This window comes from Anomaloglossus baeobatrachus, chromosome 5 (genome assembly GCF_048569485.1).
Source record: "Anomaloglossus baeobatrachus isolate aAnoBae1 chromosome 5, aAnoBae1.hap1, whole genome shotgun sequence".
NCBI classification, from domain to species: domain Eukaryota; kingdom Metazoa; phylum Chordata; class Amphibia; order Anura; family Aromobatidae; genus Anomaloglossus; species Anomaloglossus baeobatrachus.
The window spans coordinates 472,717,620-472,737,616 of NC_134357.1; the positions used below are offsets into that span (position 1 = coordinate 472,717,620).

At 44.4% G+C, this 19,997-nt stretch overlaps 1 protein-coding gene across 1 annotated transcript in view; it reads right to left on the minus strand.

The window, feature by feature from the left end:
• LOC142310349 (adenosine deaminase-like) overlaps nucleotides 1-19,997 on the minus strand; it is a 57,863-nt gene that overhangs the window by 11,008 nt on the left and 26,858 nt on the right. Inside the window, exons 4-5 of the mRNA XM_075347868.1 lie at nucleotides 14,271-14,414; nucleotides 7,974-8,089 (exon numbers count right to left, since the gene is read on the minus strand). Coding sequence (XP_075203983.1) covers nucleotides 7,974-8,089; nucleotides 14,271-14,414 — 260 coding nt within the window. The remainder of the gene's footprint in view (nucleotides 1-7,973; nucleotides 8,090-14,270; nucleotides 14,415-19,997) is intronic.

Genomic DNA, 19,997 nt, shown 5'->3' on the forward strand with positions numbered 1-19,997 from the left:
CGGAGAGGTGGCCGCATGTGCACAACTCACTATTGACTTCCATGATATGGTCCAGATACAATTGAGCAAAACGTGTTTTGAAAGACTAAAACAACATTGTTAACAAGAGGGTAATCATTTTTTTTTCATTTTCATTCCCAATCCTTAGGGTCAATGAGTAGTCCTCCCCCATCTTATACACATGCCACCTTGTGTGTGATTGACATAATTTTCTAGATCAGCGTCTCCTTTGGCTTCTTGTAAATCTTGCATGATATTCTGCCTCCCTGATGTGCTGATAAAGCTCGGGAGCATACACATGATCTTATTACACATTGTGAGGGAGACTGAACACCGCACGCAAGCGATATTTACAGTTTTCCATTGAGTTTAGCCATTTAGTTTCTAGTTAGTTCTATTCAGTTTGGACTAAGGGTCATTTGACCCTTTTTCGGGACTTCAGGGGGGAGCTTGAAATTTCTGGGACTTCTAGTGTTAAAGCATTTTTTTAAAGCACCAGTCCAGCATTTTGTTTTTTTCCAGCTCTGGAGTTGTGCTTTGCACCCAAGTCCACTGCCCCTGGTCATTTACTCATCCTCCGGCATTTTCATCTTTCATCTTTTTATCACCGCCGCTTTGGTCACATGGCACTATCTTGTTCCTGTAACTTTTGACTGGCTGGAAGTGAGAAGCTACATTACAAGCTCTCAGTGTTAAGGCCCCGTCACACACAGAGATAAATCTTTGGCAGATCTGTGGTTGCAGTAAAATCATGGACATATTGTTCCATTTGTACACAGCCACAAACCTGGCACTGATTGTCCACAATTTCACTACAACCACAGATCTTTCGCAGCTTTATCTCTGTGTGTGACAGGGCCTTTAGTCTATGAGTACCAGAACGAGACCCTCATAGACTTAGATAGATAGATCTAATAGATCGCATAGATGAGTGACCTCCGGCTGCTAGATGAAACATTGGAGCTGCTGGCAAGTCATAAAGTGAAAAGGACTGACCAAAGCAGCGGCGATAGGAGATGGTGGAGGGTGAGTATAAGACCGGGGGAAGGGAACTTAGATATAAATCACTACTAAAGAGGGGCAATGAACAAAGCATGCTACATTGGTGTTTTAAACTTTTGTATATGCTTTTTGATGTTAAAACCAGTTTGTTTCAATTGAGAAAAAAATGCAGTTAAGTGAGTTTAAGGCCCTGTGCGCACTTACCAGATTTTGCCGCAGATTTTCTGCGGATTTGCTGCAGAAAATGTTCATAACATCTCTGCAGTGATTCACCAGCAAAACCTATGGGAAAAAAAAATCCTGTGCGCACTGGGCGGATTTTGACAGCTGCATGTTTTGCTGCAGGATTCCCACAGCAAAAACAATTGCATGTCAATTCTTTCCGCACGTCGCTGCGGGATTTCACTCCAATGTAATCATGAAATCCCGCAGGGAATAACGCAGGCAGCAAATTCTGTGCGGTTCACTGCGTTTTCCTGCGTTATTTCCTGTGGTATTTCGCGGTTTACCTGCGGTAATGTACTTCACTTGCCTGCGGTTTTGCAGGGAAGTGATGTCATTATGACAGGAAGAGGAAGCGGAGCAGAGAGTAAACACACACTTCACACTCACACACAGATCACAGACAGACATCACAGACATAGAACACACATAGAAAGCAAATGGAAATATAGAAAAAAAAACACGTGGGCGCCGCCGTATTTTTACCGTCCAGCCGAGGTAAGCACACAGCGGCGGCCCGGTATTCTCAGGCTGGGGAGGGAGAGGGGCTTGGTTAATGTCCCCCGCCTCCCTCAGCCGAGAATATCAGCCGCAGCTGCCCCGGGACTGTCGCATGCATTATGTGGCAGTACCGGAGTGTCCCCAGCTCTTCAAGATGCCGTGATGCAGTGGCGATCCAGGTAATAAGGAGTTAATGGCGGCGGATCACTGCCATTAACTCCAGGCTTGATCATGGCAGCGTCTATGTGACAGCTGACATAATCAACCTGTAAGTAAAGTGAAAAAACACAGACACCGAAAACTCCTTTATTTTAAATAAAACACAAATAAGCCTCGTTCACCCTTTTATTAACCCCTCCCGAAACAAAGCTCCGACGTAATCCACAGCTCCGGCGTCCTGCGATGCTTGCATACAGCCGCGACTGACACAGACACTGCTGAATGCAGCCTCGCAGCGAGACAGCAGAGGTAACCACAGGGCATTTCCCACGGCCGGTAATGTGAACTCACTGCCGACCGTGAGAAATGCAGAGTGTGCTCACAGGGACTCTCTATCTATCCCTCTGTCTGTCTATCTATTCTTCTATCTATTCTTCTGTCTATTTCTCTATCTCAGAATGAAATGACTTTTTTTTTTTTCAATGTGCTTTATTGCATTGAATGCAATAAAGCACATACCAACCCGCAAGCGGCAAAACCGCAGCAAACCGCGGCAAACCGCATGCGGTTTTCGGGTGCGGTTTGCCGCGGTTTTTTACCGCGGGTGCGGTAATCTTTCAATACCTGCGGAATTTTCTTGAGAAAATTCCATTTTCCAGTGCGAACAGGGCCTAAAGCCTTTGCCAGACGGTATTAATCAGAAATGCGGTTTGCTCTTTTGTTCTATGATGTAACCTCATCATGTTGTATAATCAATTAAAAAAAAAAAGATTTCAATGAAAAAAAAAAGTTTAAAGCATTGACATGTTTTGTTTTAGTTCCCCACAAGTCAAAGATGCAAAGAAAAAAAAAAAGCACAATGTGAATGAGATTTTAGACATTGCATTAATTCTATTACTGTAAAACGCTGCATTTTCTCTGCACATACAAATAAATGTATCAAAAACGCTATGTATGAACAAGTCAAATTCAGACAAGTATATATCATGGTCCGAGTACAGACCATGACCTCAGGACCGACGGTGGGACTCCAGAACCTGAACGCAGCAGTCTCATATCTGTCTATGAGGCCTGAAACACACATCCGTGAAACACGTGCGTGTTTGGTCCGTTTCCGTGTATACTGGAGACACGGCCAAACGTGCACCAATGTTATTGTATGATAAAAGCTCCACATGCGTTTTTGATGCATATCCGTTTGTCTGTGTCCGTGATCCGTACCTGTGTGCGTTTTGCACGGCAGCATGTCCGTTTTCTGCACGCAACACGCAGCACGGACCCAATGAAAGTCAATGGGTCTGTGCGCACGTCCGAGTGACACGGACGCATCTCTGTTTGCTCCCTGTACGTTTTGTGCTTTTTTCATGTGATGTCGGTCTTTTTTCTTTTTCTGTTTCGTTCTCTCCCTCAGTCCGTCGGTCGGTCTCTATGTCTGTCGGTCGGTCTCTCTGTCTTATCTGTCCCTCTCGCTGTCTGTCGGGCAGTTCCTCCCCCCTCTCATACTTACCGTTCCCCGATCTCCGGCGCGGCGCTGCACGGCTGTTATAAAAACTTCGGCGGCTTTTACTATTTTGAAAAAGCCGGCCGCTCATTAATCAATCTCATATTCCCTGCTTTACCCGCCCACCGGCGCCTGTGATTGGTTGCAGTCACACACGCCCACCACGCTGAGTGACAGCTGTCTCACTGCACCCAATCACAGCAGCCGGGAGGCGGGTCTATACTGTGCAGTAAAATAAATAAATAAATAATTAAAAAAAAACGGCGTGCGGTCCCCCCCCATTTTAATACCAGCCAGATAAAGCCATACGGCTGAAGGCTGGTATTCTCAGGATGGGGAGCCCCACGTTATGGGGAGCCCCCCAGCCTAATAATATCAGTCAGCAGCCGCCCAGAATTGCCGCATACATTATATGCGACAGTTCTGGGACTGTACCCGGCTCTTCCCGATTTGCCCTGGTGCTTTGGCAAATCAGAGTAATAAGGAGTTATTGGCAGCCCATAGCTGCCAATAAGTCCTAGATTAATCATGTCAGGCTTGTCCACGAGATACCTTCCATGATTAATCTGTAAGTGACATTTAAAAAACACACACACCCGAAAAAATCCTTTATTAGAAATAAAAAACACTAACAAAGTCCCTCATCACCAATTTATTAACCCCGACAAACCCTCCATGTCCGGCGTAATCCACAGTCCTCCAGCGTCGCTTCCAGCTCTGCTACATGCAGGTGACAGGAGCTGCAGAATACACCGCCGCTCCTGTCACCTCCACGCAACAAATGAGGTGAGTATCGCGATCAGCTGCTGTTAGTCAGGTAACTCGCGGCCACCGCTGGATCCAGCGGTGGCCGCGGGTAACCTCAGTGTCAGCTCAGCTGATCGCGCTACTCACCTCATTTCTTGCGTGGAGCTGACAGGAGCGGCGGTGAGTAGCGCAATCAGCTGAGCTGTCACTGAGGTTACCCGCGGCCACCGCTGCATCCACCGCTGGATCCAGGTAACCTCAGTGTCAGCTCAGCTGATCGCGCTATTGTCTTCATTAGCTGCGTGGAGCTGACAGGAGCGGCGGTGTATTCTGCTGCTCCTGTCACCTGCATGTAGCAGAGCTGGAAGCGACGCTGGAGGACTGTGGATTACGCCAGACATGGAGGGCTTTGTCGGGGTTAATAAATTGGTGATGAGGAACTTTGTTAGTGTTTTTTATTTCTAATAAAGGATTTTTCAGTTGTGTGTGTTTTTTAAATGTCACTTACAGATTAATCATGGAAGGTATCTCGTGGAGAAGCCTGACATGATTAATCTAGGATTTAGTGGCAGCTATGGGCTGCCAATAACTCCTTATTACCCCGATTTGCTAACGCACCAGGGCAAATCGGGAAGAGCCGGGTACAGTCCCAGAACTGTCGCATATAATGTATGCGGCAATTCTGGGCGGCTGCTGACTGATATTGTTAGGCTGGGGAGCTCCCCATAACGTGGGGCTCCCCATCCTGAGAATATCAGCCTTCAACCGTATGGCTTTATCTGGCTGGTATTAAAATGGGGGGAATCGCACGCCCTTTTTTTTTAATTATTTATTTATTTCTATACTCCACAGTGACACGCCCCCCGGCTGCTGTGATTGGGTTCAGTGAGACACCTGTCACTCAGCATGGGGGCGTGTCTCACTGCAACCAATCATAGGCGCCGGTGGGCGGGGAAAGCAGAGAATACGAGATTGTTTAATGAGCGGCCGGCTTTTTCAAATTAGAAAAAGCCGCGGGAGCAGTATGAACGCTGTGCAGCGCCGGTGATCGGGGATCGGTGAGTATGAGAGAGGGGGGGACACTTCAGTCACTCGGGGGATTAGCGGTCACCGGTGAATCCTTCACAGGTGACCGCTAATCAGTACACGGCACAGACAGAGCCACGGCATGACAATGAAGTCGGGTGAAGTTCACCCGAGTTCAATCTCATCCCGCTACTATGTCTTCCGACATGTAGTAACGACATTTTGCATCACACACGTACATTTCACACGGACAACACACACACACATGTCAGTTATTTCACTCACGCACACACGGACATTCCACACGCACATACGGTTAGCATACGGGATACACACGCTGGCCACACATACTATAAAAACGGACCTAAAAAACGGAAAACGGACCCGAAAAACGGCCCGTATCACACGTGCGTGGTTTTAACGGATGTGTGTTGGAGCCCTAAGGCTGTTTATTTTGAGTCAGGAGACCCACGGTTACTCCAGAAATACAATATACGGACATCTGAATCCACTCATAAAGGAAATCTGTCACCAGGTTTTTACCACCTACTCTGACAGTAACATAGTGTAGGGACTGAGACCCTGATTCCAGTGAGTCCAGTGATGTATCACTTAATGTAGTTTTGATTATTACTACACCATGTTCCAAATTATTATGCAAATGATATTTTTCCTAAATGATCGGTGCAAATGACAGTCAGTCTAATAAAAGAAAATATTAAAAAGACAATTGAGTTTGCCACGTGGATTCACGGGCTTTAAAGTCCATACTGCTTGGAAAAATGGCTGTGAAGAAACACAGAAAGAGACAATTAGCAACAACCAAGACTTGCTTTGCCACGTGGATTCACGTGGATTGGTTGTTGCTAACAGTCTAATAAAAGTCATCACCCGTTAGAGTATACATCGAATCTTATTGAAGAAACCTCCCAATGATAACAGTATAATCTTCAAAATTAAAAAACCTCAAAATGCACTGTTCCAAATTATTAGGCACAGTAGAGTTTCTAAACATTTTATATGTTTTAAATAACTGAAATGCTCATTTGTGGAATTTGCAGCATTAGGAGGTCACATTCACTGAAATAAAAAGCTATTTAAATCCAAAACATCCTAACAATACAAGTTACATGTTAACATAGGAATCCTTCTTTGATATCACCTTCACAATTCTTGCATCCATTGAACTTGTGAGTTTTTGGAGAGTTTCTGCTTGACTTTCTTTGCATGATGTCAGAATAGCCTCTCAGAGCTGCTGTTTTGATGTGAACTGCCGCCCACCCTTACAGATCTTTTGCTTGATGATACTCCAAAGCTTCTCTATAGGATTGAGGTCAGGGGAAGATTGTGGCCACACCATGAGTTTATCTCCTATTATGCCCATAGCAGCCAATGACACAGAGGTATTCTTTGCAGTATGAGATGGAGCATTGTCATGCATGAAGATGATTTTGCTCCTGAAGGCACGTTTCAACTTTTTGTACCAAGGAAGAAAGTTGTCAATCAGAAACTCTACACTTTACAGAGGTCATTTTGACACCTTTAGGAACCCTAAAGGGGCCTACCAGATGTCTCCCCATGATTCCGGCCCTAAAACATGACTCCTCCACCGCCTTGCTGACATTGCAGCCTTATTGGGACATGGTGGCCATCCACCAACCATCCACTAAGCCATCCATCTGGTCCATCCAGGGTTGCTCGACACTCATCAGTAAACAAAACAGTTTGAAAATTAGTCTTCATGTATGTCTGGGCCCACTGCAACCATTTCTGCTTGTGAGCACTGGTTAGGGGTGGCCGAATAGTAGGTATATGCACCCCAGCAAGCCTTTGAAGGATCCTACACCTTGAGGTTCGAGGGACTCCAGAGGCACCAGCAGCTTCAAATATCTGTTTGCTGGTTTGTAATGGGTTGTTAGCAGCTGCTCTCTTAATCCGATGGACTTGCCTGGCAGAAACCTTCCTCATTCTGCCTTTATCAGCACAAACACGTATGTGCTCTGAATCAGCCACAAATCTCTTCACAGTACGATGATCACACTTAAGTTTTCGTGAAATATCTAATGTTTTCATGCCTTGTCCAAGGCATTACACTATTTGATGCTTTTCGGCAGCAGAGAGATCCTTTTTCTTTCCCATCTTACTTGAAAACTGTGGCCTGCTTAATAGTGTGGAACATCCAGTTTTCCTTTTATTGGGCTCACCTGGCAAACTAATTATCACAGGTATCTGAAATTGATTTCAGTGATCCAAAGAACCCTGAAACACAATACCATCAGTGAGTTTCATTTAAAAAAAAAATAAAAAATTAATCGCTGTGATGCTTAAATCCAATTTGCATAATAATTTGAAACATGGTGTACAGGACTAGTAAGCCTGCTGTCAGGTAGTCATGTATATTCATGACTTCTGTGTAACCCCATCCACACCACTGATTGTACACTGTGCATAGGCAGAAAGCTGCCAAAGTAATGTGGGAGGAGTTATTTAGAGCTCAGCATTCAGATAACTGGTAGAGCTGAAGCAGATATAACAGGGATTTAATCAAAACTACAGGAAGCAGCTCACATTGCTGGAATCAGGGTCTCTGTCTCTACATTTTGCTGCTCTCAGATTAGGTGGCAAAAATCTGGTGACAGATTCCCTTTAAGGATTAGCCTATGGGATATATAGCTAAATAAAAATATAACCTTATATGAGTTTGATTAGTAAACCTTCCGTTTGAGCTCATGCATGGTAAAAACTGATGGAGGTGACAGAACATTCTATCCGACCAGCAATAAAACAGGCACCGGCACAGTCGGATGTTTCTTACCTGGCATGTGGCGCAGGCAGCACAGAATGGATCTGACCTTGATGTTGAAATCCCTCTCGCCTTCTTTCAGCCCCTGGTTAACAAGTTCAACAACTTTTTCGGGGGTGAGATCCCCTCTTTGTCAACAAACATAACATTAAAAAATAAATAAATCATTTTTAATAGATTATAGGATATGGACATTTTTCATAAAATTGATGTATTTTGGGCTGAAAAATATGTTTGCAATAGGGTTTCATTATTCATTTTGGACCATTTGGCTTCTATAGCCTCTGGCCTCAATTCATCAAGAAAGGTGTGAACAAATTGCAAGAGTCAGATGGGCCGCAATTATTAAAGATGTTATCCACTACTTTTACATTGATGGACTATCCTTAGGATAGGTCATCAATGTCTGAACGGTGGGGGTCCGACACCCCACACCCCCGCCAACCAGCTATCCCTGATGTCGGTGGTGGAAGCAGGGGGCTAGAAATGCTCAGTTCTGGAGCTGCTCCATCAACTGATAGCGGCTGCGTACTGCACATCCACCTGCCATTCAGATCAATAGGAGGCAGATGTGCAGTACGTGCCCACTATCGCTTGACTGGACAGCTCCGGAACTGTCCATTTCTGGTCAGCTGATGGGTGTCGGACCCTGGAAAATCAGACATTGATGACCTATCCTAAGGATAGACCATGAATGTAAAAGTAGTGGCCAACCTCTATAACAGGTACACACGCCTCTTTATGAATCAGAAGCATTTGACAATTGGCATGCACTTTGCCACAAATCTTACTCCAGTCACAGACTGGAATAACATTTCTGGTTTAAGGTACTCCACAGTTCTTCATGAATTAGATGACCTGTAATTTTGCCTGTTTTGGCAGAGATGAGTGAAACTGGGGTAAAAACGGCAAAAGTTGCAAGAATTTGTGGACAACCTGGATGAATGAATTACCACCAGTAAAGCTGTCAGTGGTGGCAAAGCTTGTAACTCTTATCTCTCTTTTTCTGAACCATCTTCTAAACCGATATATAACAATATACAAGTAACTCAGAGACAATTTTATTTTTATTTTCCGTAAACATGGCTGTGTAGGGGCTTGATTTTTGCGGCACAAGCGGTATTTTTGAATGAAATAATTTGTTAAAAAAAAAAGAATTGCTTGTATCGCCATTACCGTGAATCAAAACGGTTTAAAATTTTGGTGGCTAAGGCTTTTGGTGTGAAGCTTTCTATGGCGTGAGCCGACATTTATATTGATTCTACTGTATTTTGGGGTAGATAGGATAAATTATTTTTTTTTCAAATGTTGTGGCTGCTTAAAAAAACACGATTCAGGAATCTAGAACCTTTTGCCAATTGGGTTAATTAATTTTATATTTTGATATATTGGACTTTTTTGAACACAATGATACCAAATATGTGTATTTTTTTTATCACTTTCCCTTTAATGGGGAAAAAAGGGGTGATTTGAACTTTATATTTTTCCTACTTCTATAATCCTTTCTTCTCCACTTTACATTGTATTTTTTAGTCCTCTCAGAGGTCTTGATCTTGTGATCATTTGATCGATTATACTATACATAGCAATACTACAGTACTGCTGTGTATAGCGAAAATCACAGTCTCCTATGAACATCAGCCAGAATACTGCGATCACAGGAGTACCATCATTACAAACACAAGACACAGAGGTCATCAGTAGACCCCCATCCATCATGGTAATTCATTGGTGCCTGGAGATCATGTCATGGGTGTGCTGATCAGAGAGCCAACCTATGACGTAACTGTAAGTCATATATCGGTAAGGGGTTAAGCTTCTTAATACTCCAGTGATGTTCCCACAGACTAGTGATATATGCAGGGCTGGGACAAGGGGTAGACACCTGACTGGGGATCCATTAAAGGGAATCTATCAACAGGATTTCACACCCCAAATTATTAATATGGGCATGTAGCTCTTTAATTGACAAGTCCATCAATATCTTTACAATGGAAGTCCGTTCCTCCATTATTGAAAAATATGGCTAAAGAACTTTTGTTAGATCTGAAGCCTCTGTCACTCCAGCTCTATTCTCTACCTTTGGGATGTGAAATCCTGCTAACCGATTCCCTTTATACCTAAGAGACTGTGAAAGCCCTAGTTATATACAGTAATTCCCTACATTCAGATTCTCAACTATCTGAGAGTGGCTGGTTATACTGGTACATTGAGCAGACTGGATGGGAATCAATTCACAGTATCTGGTCCATTGACCACGTAAATATTCTGTGACCGCTGGATGGGAACTCTGAGAACCTCCTCTTACCTTACGGCTCCTCTCTCCTCAATGATTAGCCTGTCTGGTGCGACATCATCATTGCAGCACGATGCACATATGTTGTCTTGCCAAGCCAACTAATCAAAAGAAGAGCCGCAGATGGTGTTAGGTAGGAGGCGGTTCCCAGGTCTCACGTCCAGTAGTCATAGATTACTGACGTGGCCGATAGACCGGGTCCTGCAGAATAAGTCTCATCTTCTCTACCAATGCACTGCAGGTAAGCAATCATGGGTTATAGGGCAAAGACTGTCACAACCTGACTTTGTGCGACACGCTTCTAAGTCAGCTAACCAGGAAGGACAAAGCTGAAGAGGCGACACGTTGCAGTCGATGCTGAATGCAGCACCATTTCCTTACACAAGTAGTTGGGTAAAGTGTTCATAATTAACTCCCACCCCACAAAATACTCATTCACAGGCCAGAGGCCTTGCTGTGTGCATCTCCCGCTGCTTGCTTTTTTTTGTATCTCTTCTCCCCAGTGTTCCCCCATTGTCTCACTTCTGCTTTGCTGTCTCCATGTCTCACCTCTCTTTTGGACATGCGGCTCTACTCACTTATACTGGGAAAAAAAGATTTATGATCTCCCAACATCAGACACTAGGGGGAGCAGCTAAAACACATTACCACAGCTTGTGGACCATATCAATTCATGCGTAATGCGCTCCCCCTAGTGGTCAATAGGTAGCTGCATGGTAAAAATAAACAAAAGAAAAAAAAAAAGAATGAAAATAAAAAAATATACATGATAATAATTTGTGCAGGAGTCTGTATACATACATAACTTATTTTCCTGCTGTTTTTTTTTTTATATATATCTATCTATATAAATAAAAATTGATACTAAACTACTACAACTCAGCATGCAAAAAACAGCCCTCATATCGTCAGAAAAGTAGAAACGTAACGCATCTCCAAAAATGGCATTAAGAGCTAATTTTTTTTTTTTTCACAAAGGATTATGATACAAAGAACATAAATTACATTGAATTGAAGAATCAGGTTGCCAAGTAATCTAGCTGTAGTACCCAGGCGTTGCCCAGGATAATAACTGTCTCTGTCTCTCTCCCAGTCTCTGTCTGTATGTCGCTGTCTATCTCTCTGTCTGTGTCTATGTCTGTCTGTTTCTATCTTTCTGTCTGTATTTGTATGTCTATCTCCATCTCTGTGTCTGTGTGTCTCAATCTCTGTCTCGATGTGTGTGTCTGTCTGTCTCTCTCTTTCCCTGTCTGTCTCTTTGCCCGTCTGTCTCTTTGTCCGTCTGTCTCTTTCCAGGGCTGTCTCTTTCCAAGGCTGTCTCTTTCCAGGGCTGTTTCTTTCCAAGGCTGTCTCTTTCCAGGGCTGTCTCCATCCCCATCTGTCTCTTTCCAGGTGTCTCTTTCTAGGTCTGTCTCTTTTCAGGTCTGTCTCTTTCCAGGGTTCTTTCTCCATCTGTCTCTTTCCAGGTCTGTCTCTTTCCAGGTCTGTCTCTTTGCCCCTTTGTCTCTTTCCAGGTCTGTCTCTTTCCCCGTCTGTCTCTTTCCAGGTCTGTCTCTTTGCCTGTCTGTCTCTTTCCAGGGCTGTCTCTTTCCCCGTCTGTCTCTTTCCAGGTCTGTCTCTTTCCAGGGCTGTCTCTTTCCAAGGCTGTCTCTTTCCAGGGCTGTCTCTTTCCAAGGCTGTCTCTTTCCAGTGCTGTCTCCATCCCCGTCTGTCTCTTTCCCCGTCTGTCTCTTTCCAGGTGTCTCTTTCTAGGTCTGTCTCTTTTCAGGTCTGTCTCTTTCCAGGGTTCTTTCTCCATCTGTCTCTTTCCAGGTCTGTCTCTTTCCAGGTCTGTCTCTTTGCCCCTTTGTCTCTTTCCAGGTCTGTCTCTTTCCCCGTCTGTCTCTTTCCAGGTCTGTCTCTTTGCCTGTCTGTCTCTTTCCAGGGCTGTCTCTTTCCCCGTCTGTCTCTTTCCAGGTCTGTCTCTTTACCTGGCTGTCTCTTTCCAGGGCTGTCTCTTTCCAGGTCCGTCTCTTTGCCCGTCTGTCTTTTTGCCCATCTGTCTCTTTGCCCATCTGTCTCTTTCCAGGGCTGTTTCTTTGCCCATCTGTCTCTTTGCCCGGTTGTCTCTTTGCCCGGCTGTCTCTTTCCAGGGCTGTCTCTTTCCAGGTCTGTCTCTTTCCAGGTCTGTCTCTTTGCCCGTCTGTCACTTTGCCCGTCTGTCTCTTTGCCCGTCTGTCTCTTTACCCATCTGTCTCTTTGCAAATCTATCTCTTTCCTGGGCTGTCTCTTTCCCCGTCTGTCTCTTTCCCCGTCTGTCTCTGCCTGTCTCTCTATCTGTCTCCATCTCTCTGTCTCCCCGTCTGTCTCTGTCTGTCTTTTTCTGTCTCTCTCTACCCATCTCCCCACCGACATCTTATTACCTCACACATAAGCTTCTTATACTAACAGTTTATTTTTTTCCTATAGCAACCAGACAGTTGCTATTAATAGCCTGTAGCTCCCCCTTCCATTCAGTTTAATGGCGATAGCTTTTTGTAGAGTAACTGTAAAGTGCAGGGTTAATTTTTCCCATCAAAACATAGGCTATGACGTTCCATGATTCACATGGGGCGTCTGTGCAAAATTTCGTGGTTGTAAATGCGACGGTGCAAATTCCTTTAGCGGACATACATAGACACATACAAACACTGAGCATTATATATTAGACTAGCTGTAGTACCCGGGCGTTGCCCGGGATAGTAACGGTCTCTCTTGTCTGTCTCCCATCTTTGTCTATCTCTGTCTGTCTGTCTCTGTCTGTTTATGTCTGTCTGTCTCTGTATTAGTCTCTCTCTATGTGTCTGTCTGTCTCTCTTTATCTTTGTGTCTGTCTGTCTGTCAGTCTCTTTCCCCGTCTGTCTCTTTTCCCATTTGTCTCTTTCCCTGTCTCTTTCCTTGTCTGTCTCTTTCTTTATCTTGTCTCTCTCTTTCCCTGTCTCTTTCCCCATCTGTCTTTTTCCCTGTCTGTCTCTGTGTCTTTACCCGTTTGTCTCTTTCCCCGTCTGTCTCTGTCTCTTTCCCCGTCTGTCTCTTTCCTCGTCTGTCTCTTTCCCTGTCTTTTTCCTTGTCTCTGTCTCTTTCCCTGTCTCTTTCCTGTTTTTTTTCCTTGTCTCTTTCCTTGTCACTGTCTCTTTCCCTGTCTGTCTCTCTGCTTCTTGTCCTGTCTGCCTGTCTCTTTCCCTGTCTGGCTCTGTCTGTCTCTTTGAATGTCTGTCTCTCTCTGTCTCTTTCCCTATCTGTCTGTCCTGTCTTTCCGTCTCCCTCTCTCTGTCTGTCTCTTTCTGTCTTTATCTATTCGTCTCCCCACTGACATCTTATTACCTCACACATGAGCTTCTTATACTAACAATTTATTTTGTTCCTATAGCAACCACTGATAGTTGCTATTAATAGCCTGTAGCTCACACCTCCATTCAGTTTAATGGCAGGTTTATTGGAGAGTAACTGTAAAGCGTGGGGATAAATTTCCCCATCAAAATATAGTCTATGACATACCCGAGTCACATGGGGTGTCTGTACAAAATTTCGTGATTGTAAATGCGACAGTGCGGATTCCTTTAATGGACATACATACATACATACACTCAGCTTTATATATTAGATTAATGCTGTCATTCAATAGTAGAACTCAACACAACACAAAAAGTAAACCCTCATACGGTTATGTCAACAAAAGCATAAAACAACTTATAACTCTTGAATAAAGAAGGGATAAAAAAGTGCAAAAATGAAAAATTGGCTGCACCTGGAAATACCGTAGTAAAACAAGGTGAACTCTTTCTAGAGGATTGTGGTCAGTGATTGGTGAACTAAAAAGTCATACGCTGTTTCAGAGTTTCGGCTGACATCATCTGACCCATCAGCTTTAGACTTGTATGGATGTTCACTTTTCCATGTAGGTAACCCTGCCTGACCTACAGTCTCTCTGGTGGTGATTCAGTTCAGGAGATATTACTGTATGATACTGTATGATTTAGTAATAAAGTGCTTACGCTTTCTGCCCAAACTGGAGGGGATCCACATTGCAGTTGGCGAAGAGGTGCGGGTTGTACCGGACCTCCACATACACCACTCCTTCTTTGGCTTTAGTTTCTACAAATTCGTAAGCGATTCTTCTTACAGCTTCAGGATCACCGCTGGATAACGAGAGAGAGAAGAGACATAAAAAGTCTTATGTTACCGTGTGGTAAACTGCCGTTATATTACACGGTGTGCCGTCCATGTGTGAGCCATGTGTAACATTGAAAGTATAGGAGAAGCTTAGTGGTTTTGCTTTCTATATTCAAACCAGAAAAACACTTGTGACACAGGTTTTTAAAAACGTACACACCATGTACATGTTTTTATAGCCCCAATGGGGACAGTGAAGATGATGTCTGTAAAGCCCTGTGGAATATGATGGCATTATATAACCAATGCTAAATAATTGATAAAAAAAAAAAATAAATACGGACGTGTGAGGGGAGCCTTGGTTGTTTATGTACCTTGATAGCTAATGCTACTACTACAATCATTTGTCTTGTTAGATTTACATAGCTCCCTCTGCGTCCTCTGTCCTTCTCAGGACATACATCTTAGAAACATAGCTTAGTCCAGGTGGCCCGACTCATCTATTTACCTTCTCCATGTTACTGAGCAATGAGCCACATGACTCGCCTGCGTGTTTCATCACAGGTGCCATATTTTTGTTTCCCTTGCGTTAGTTTATACAGGTGATATTGTCTCATGATTGATATTGTTTGCTGTTTCCTGATCAGCAGTATTTTACAGTACTTCTTAGATATGCAGTCTAGCTATTAATCGCATGTATGTCTGTTATGATGACTAGAGACTCATTCTGATTATCTGCTTTATGTTTAATAGTTTTTACAACCAACCCCAGATGAAGCATTAATTGCGAAACGCACATCAGAAGTGGTGGGTATCTGGAGCCTGGGAAGTTGCAGGTTACTGTTGTCCTTGAAGTCTGCAATCTTTTTTTGTTCGTGTGGTGGTATGGCTTTTCCCATGGATCTGAGGATACTAAGTTTGAAGTGACATGAAGGTTATAGTATTTTCCAGAGGCTGATTTACCATTGTGGATACCTCCAGCCTGTTATTTTCTCTTGGTTACTACTTGTTCCTTTAACATAGGCTATCACATGCAGAAAAGACACCACAAAATTGTTGTGTTATTTAGCTGCCCACCTCTGTAGACACTTTTAGAGCAGGATTTAATAAAGGTCATTCCAGGAAGTTCCACCTGTATATTTCTTATCTGTGGTTTTTTTTATTGTACAATTTTAGTTAATGATTTCATCTAATGCTATCTGTGGTTCAATAGAATTTGTATTTTTATTGCAGCAGGCGATCACCATTAGTCTATTAAGTGTTCTCACACCAAACAACTTATCTTATGCTTCAGCTTCAAGCTTTAACAATTGTTATTCAAAGTGCATAAATTTTCATACTACTCCACGAGAGCGGTCCCCACGATCACCCCACATTTACAGCTTGTGAGATCCAATGTGGCATTCATTATGTGTGAAGCTAATCTCTTTAGTAGTTTCTAAACTATTTCTCCATCTTAGGCTGGGTTCACAGGCTGGGGCCAAATGTTGGACCTTTCCGCTAGTCTGAGAATTGATGGCAAAGCCACATGACTTGCCCTGAGATTTTGTGATTTACAGCAGGTGCAGATGACCTACAGAAAAAAAGTGCTTCACCTCAATTTGCCATAGATCCTCAACAATTTGTAGTAAACCATGTCCATTTTTGCCACTCCGGTGTAAAAACTGTACACTACTAACAAAAGAATAGGTCACATGAAGACAACACCTATTATGATGTTTACTGAAGTAGGCCTTCTAAACACCTTTAATTGTGTCATATGCCATGCTGTCAACTCGGCGTGGCCAAACCAGGGAAGGTTCCTGATATGACTTGAATAGGTGTAGATGGAAGAGAGCTGCGCATGTGCCTTCATAGTAAAACACAATTTGCCAAAAGGACAACTAGAGGTACCCTAACTAAAGATCAATAAAATGTAACTTTTATTATTACCAAAATTACGGTAAATGACCAATTTAAAAACTGGCTTAGAGGGGGAAAAAGGAGTCATCACCCACAAAGTGCATTGATTGGCCGCAAATTGAAGTTTGCTAACAGATGGGCAAATGCCCTATTAATTAATATATTTAAGTATAGATGTCACACTCTACACTGCCTACCTGAAAACATTGAGCTAATAGCCTCCCCGATATGTTTCACCAAGACTAGCTTCATCAGGGGGCTGAGACTATAGTGAGCTGAAAACCAGACCACAGTTTCTCTTAAGACCTTTGGTAATGACCTCATCTAAAGGTCAACTAATAAAAGTGATCTTAAGAGACTCCAGGTTCTCCAATCATAAAGCCAGAAGCATCCCTTCACATAATTCATTGGTGCACAGGACGAACACTCACTAATATAGATATACTATTACCTGTTAGCTCCAATGGTTACCACCCCTCCAAACTAAGAAGCCAATCATACTGGTTGTTCCAGATAGCAACATACAAACCAATTGCCTTTAGCTTCTGAATCATCATGTGACAAATCCAGCGTATCAGCTATCAGCATTGCGCCTACATGGAAGCTCCAGTGAAAGTAGCACGATAGTTCACAACCTTGGGCATACGCGAACACTTAGTGATACTAGTGTCAAAAGAGTAATAATCACGCCGTGTGAGCAAGATACAGGGCGGCATATGAATAGAAAGACTTCAACTGCGTAGGCGCTTACCCTTAGACTAAGAATGCAGGAGAAATATCCCGAACATCCATGTAAGTGTGCAAGTGTAGCGCCCCACGGGGCAGGTGCGGTTACCCTACTCGTTGCCGGGCCGTCAACTGTCGTTGGGATGGGCGGCATAGCCCAACTCCGTTGCCCCGAGGTGTACAGAAAGATGGCAGGGGAGAGATTTTGGGGGTAGTAGTTTTGAGGTGTTTGTCTTGACGCCACCTGTGGGAATGGGCCGCCACTGCTGTCGCTGTCCTCCGGGGCAGATGGTAGAGGTAGAGCTGGCCCCGGGGAGGATGATATGGGGAGCAGTAATGGCAGCGAAGAGCGGCAGTGCGGGTAATAAAAAGTCAGAGTCTATAGCTGCGGTTCCAGGTTGTTTACTCACTTTTGTACGATGCCGCTCACCCAGGTAATACCGGTCACTTGTTATAATGGGCGCCGTCCAACCCGAATCCCTTTAGAGATCAGTCCGGTTTGGTGTTCGGTGGGTTTCTCCTCGTAACGTCTATCTGTGCATCCCCTGACTTGAAGCTACGAGGGGACCCTGGGTTTCACAAGATGTACTCTTGTCCCTATCTGCGGGTGCCGCGGTTCTGATGTGGGGTCCGGCTTGAAGCGAGGCCCCAGATCCAATATAGCACTGTGGTGTCGGGCGCTGTGTGGGCAGGGAAGCTTGAAACTTTCCCTGTCCAGGCAGATTCTGGAAAGCCAACGTGAAGTATGACCTTCCCTAGGGTCCTGCCGCCATGTGTGGTGTCAATTCCGAGGGGAGCAGGTTTATTCTCCCCATGGCAACCATGTGAACTTTCTCCTCCTTCCCACTGGAGCACCTGTGAGGCACTTCTGCTTCACTGCTCTCCTGCTGAAGAACTCTCTAACTGTTGTGTTGGCTCCTGACTCCCACTGCTGGCTGCACCTCCCCCTCCCAGGTCCTAGGCTAGTGGGAATGGGGCTCCTGTTGAGGGCATCCTATAAATGCCACTCTGTCGGCGACCCCTTTATTATTCTACCCTAGCACAGTGCCCAGTGGGAACAGGGCAACCTGGTGTGTATTTAAGTGTGTAATGTGGTGAAACCGGGACTGACCTCTTCAGGAACCGGGTTTAGCATTACACCCAAATTTGGGTGCAATACTCTGTGGCGACTGAAGCCTCAGGGGCGCCACACAAGCGTCCACACTTAGTTCGCATAGTGAAAGAAAAGCTACTGCACATGCGCCCACACTTAAGCAACAGGGTGTATCATCTGGTCACATCGGGTGGCAGGGAAAGCATGGAGTGGTGCACATATATCCATATATGCACTTTGTGAGTGATGACTCATTTTTCACTCTATACGCCAGTCTTTAGATTGGTCATTTAATTTTGGTACTAATAAAAGTTACCTTTTTTTGATCTTTAGTTAGGGAACCTCTAGTTGTCCTTTGGGCAAGTTGTGTTTTGTATGAATTAGCCCTACGCTGATCGTGGTAATAGATTGAGGTGTTTTGTGTGTATCTGTGCCTTAATAGTAACGCTAAGGAAAGACGCAGAGCTCATATACAGATGGGGGTTCAGTAAGCAAAACTCAAGTGCAAAGAACAAAAAAGAGCATACAGAAACTATGCACACCTGTATGTAAATATAACTTATTAAAATCAAACATGCACTAATACACAATTAAAACCAGCATACCCCTAAGCACTGACATATATAATGTATATCAGTAATTATATAACACACACTAGAATATAAAGTAAGTGTCACAATTTCTCTGCGCAGTGCGTCTAGGACGCAATGAGTGACTATAAGCTGTGACTGTGGTATCTGGGTGTGCCGAGCTGTCAGTGAGTTGAATGACAGTGCAGTCGTCCATCCTGGTTCTGGGAGGTTCTGTGTCGTACTGATGTTCCATCTTGGCAGTGATTGTCCAGCAATGTAGCTGAGGAGTATCTCCAAGAACACTGCCAATCATAACATTCCGCTTGAGTGGTGGTGTTGGCCTGAATACCTGTGCTCTGATAATTCTGATTATTGTTATCTGACCCCAAACAGTTGCCTGACGACTGCTTTATTTTAGCGTGTTTGGACCCACTGTGCCATGGACTGAGCTTACTGTGGAGCGCTGTGACAAATTGCCTACTGGGTTTCATCAGAGCCCCTGATGATGAGGATGGGCAGGACTTCCTGCAAACATCAGGTACCACTTCAGGGCAGTTCCTGGCGCTACAATAGCTGACCCAAGTGTCAGGGACGCAGGTAAGGAGGGTAGGCAGGACAGAATGGGTAGTGAAGGCTGACTAGACAGAGTACGTTCAGGAGAGCAGTTGGACGAGCTGATACAGGAGGCAAGCTAGATGGACCTAGGTCTTTTTTCAACCTAAGTAACTATGTAACTATGTAAGACAAGTTCAGGTACAGGAAACAGACTGGTCGGGTTTGGGTACTTAGTCATTCAGCACGGGTACAGTAATTGGAGAAAGGCAGGAGAGAATTAGGCAGAAAGCAAACTGGTGTATTGACAAGATTGAACTAAAGAGGAACCTAATTGCTCAGGCACCTCCCTACTCTACAGGGGCAAGTGCTTTAAATTCCCAGTGCTTCCCAGCCATAGGGTGAGGAACACTTACTAAGTGCATGCTGCCCCACTAAGAGGCGAGGAATGTGCGTGCTCACGCTGTAAGTAGACCTGCGTGACATGTGCAGGCCCTGGAGCATGGGGACCGGGGACGGAGCAGGGGAGCGAGCAGGCTGGCAGCATTGGTGAATACGTCGGCATCCCTACCAATGAGAGGAGGCGGGGCAGTGCATTGACACCAAAGTCACACTCTGTTTGCTCCCTGTGCTCACTATTTATTTTACTCACTTGTATAGCGCTATTAATTCCACAGCGCTTTACAGATGTGATCACTATGTGCCCTCCTGGTTTTCTGACCTGGACCTCACTGAACGTCAGTTTACTTCCTGTATCCACGCCG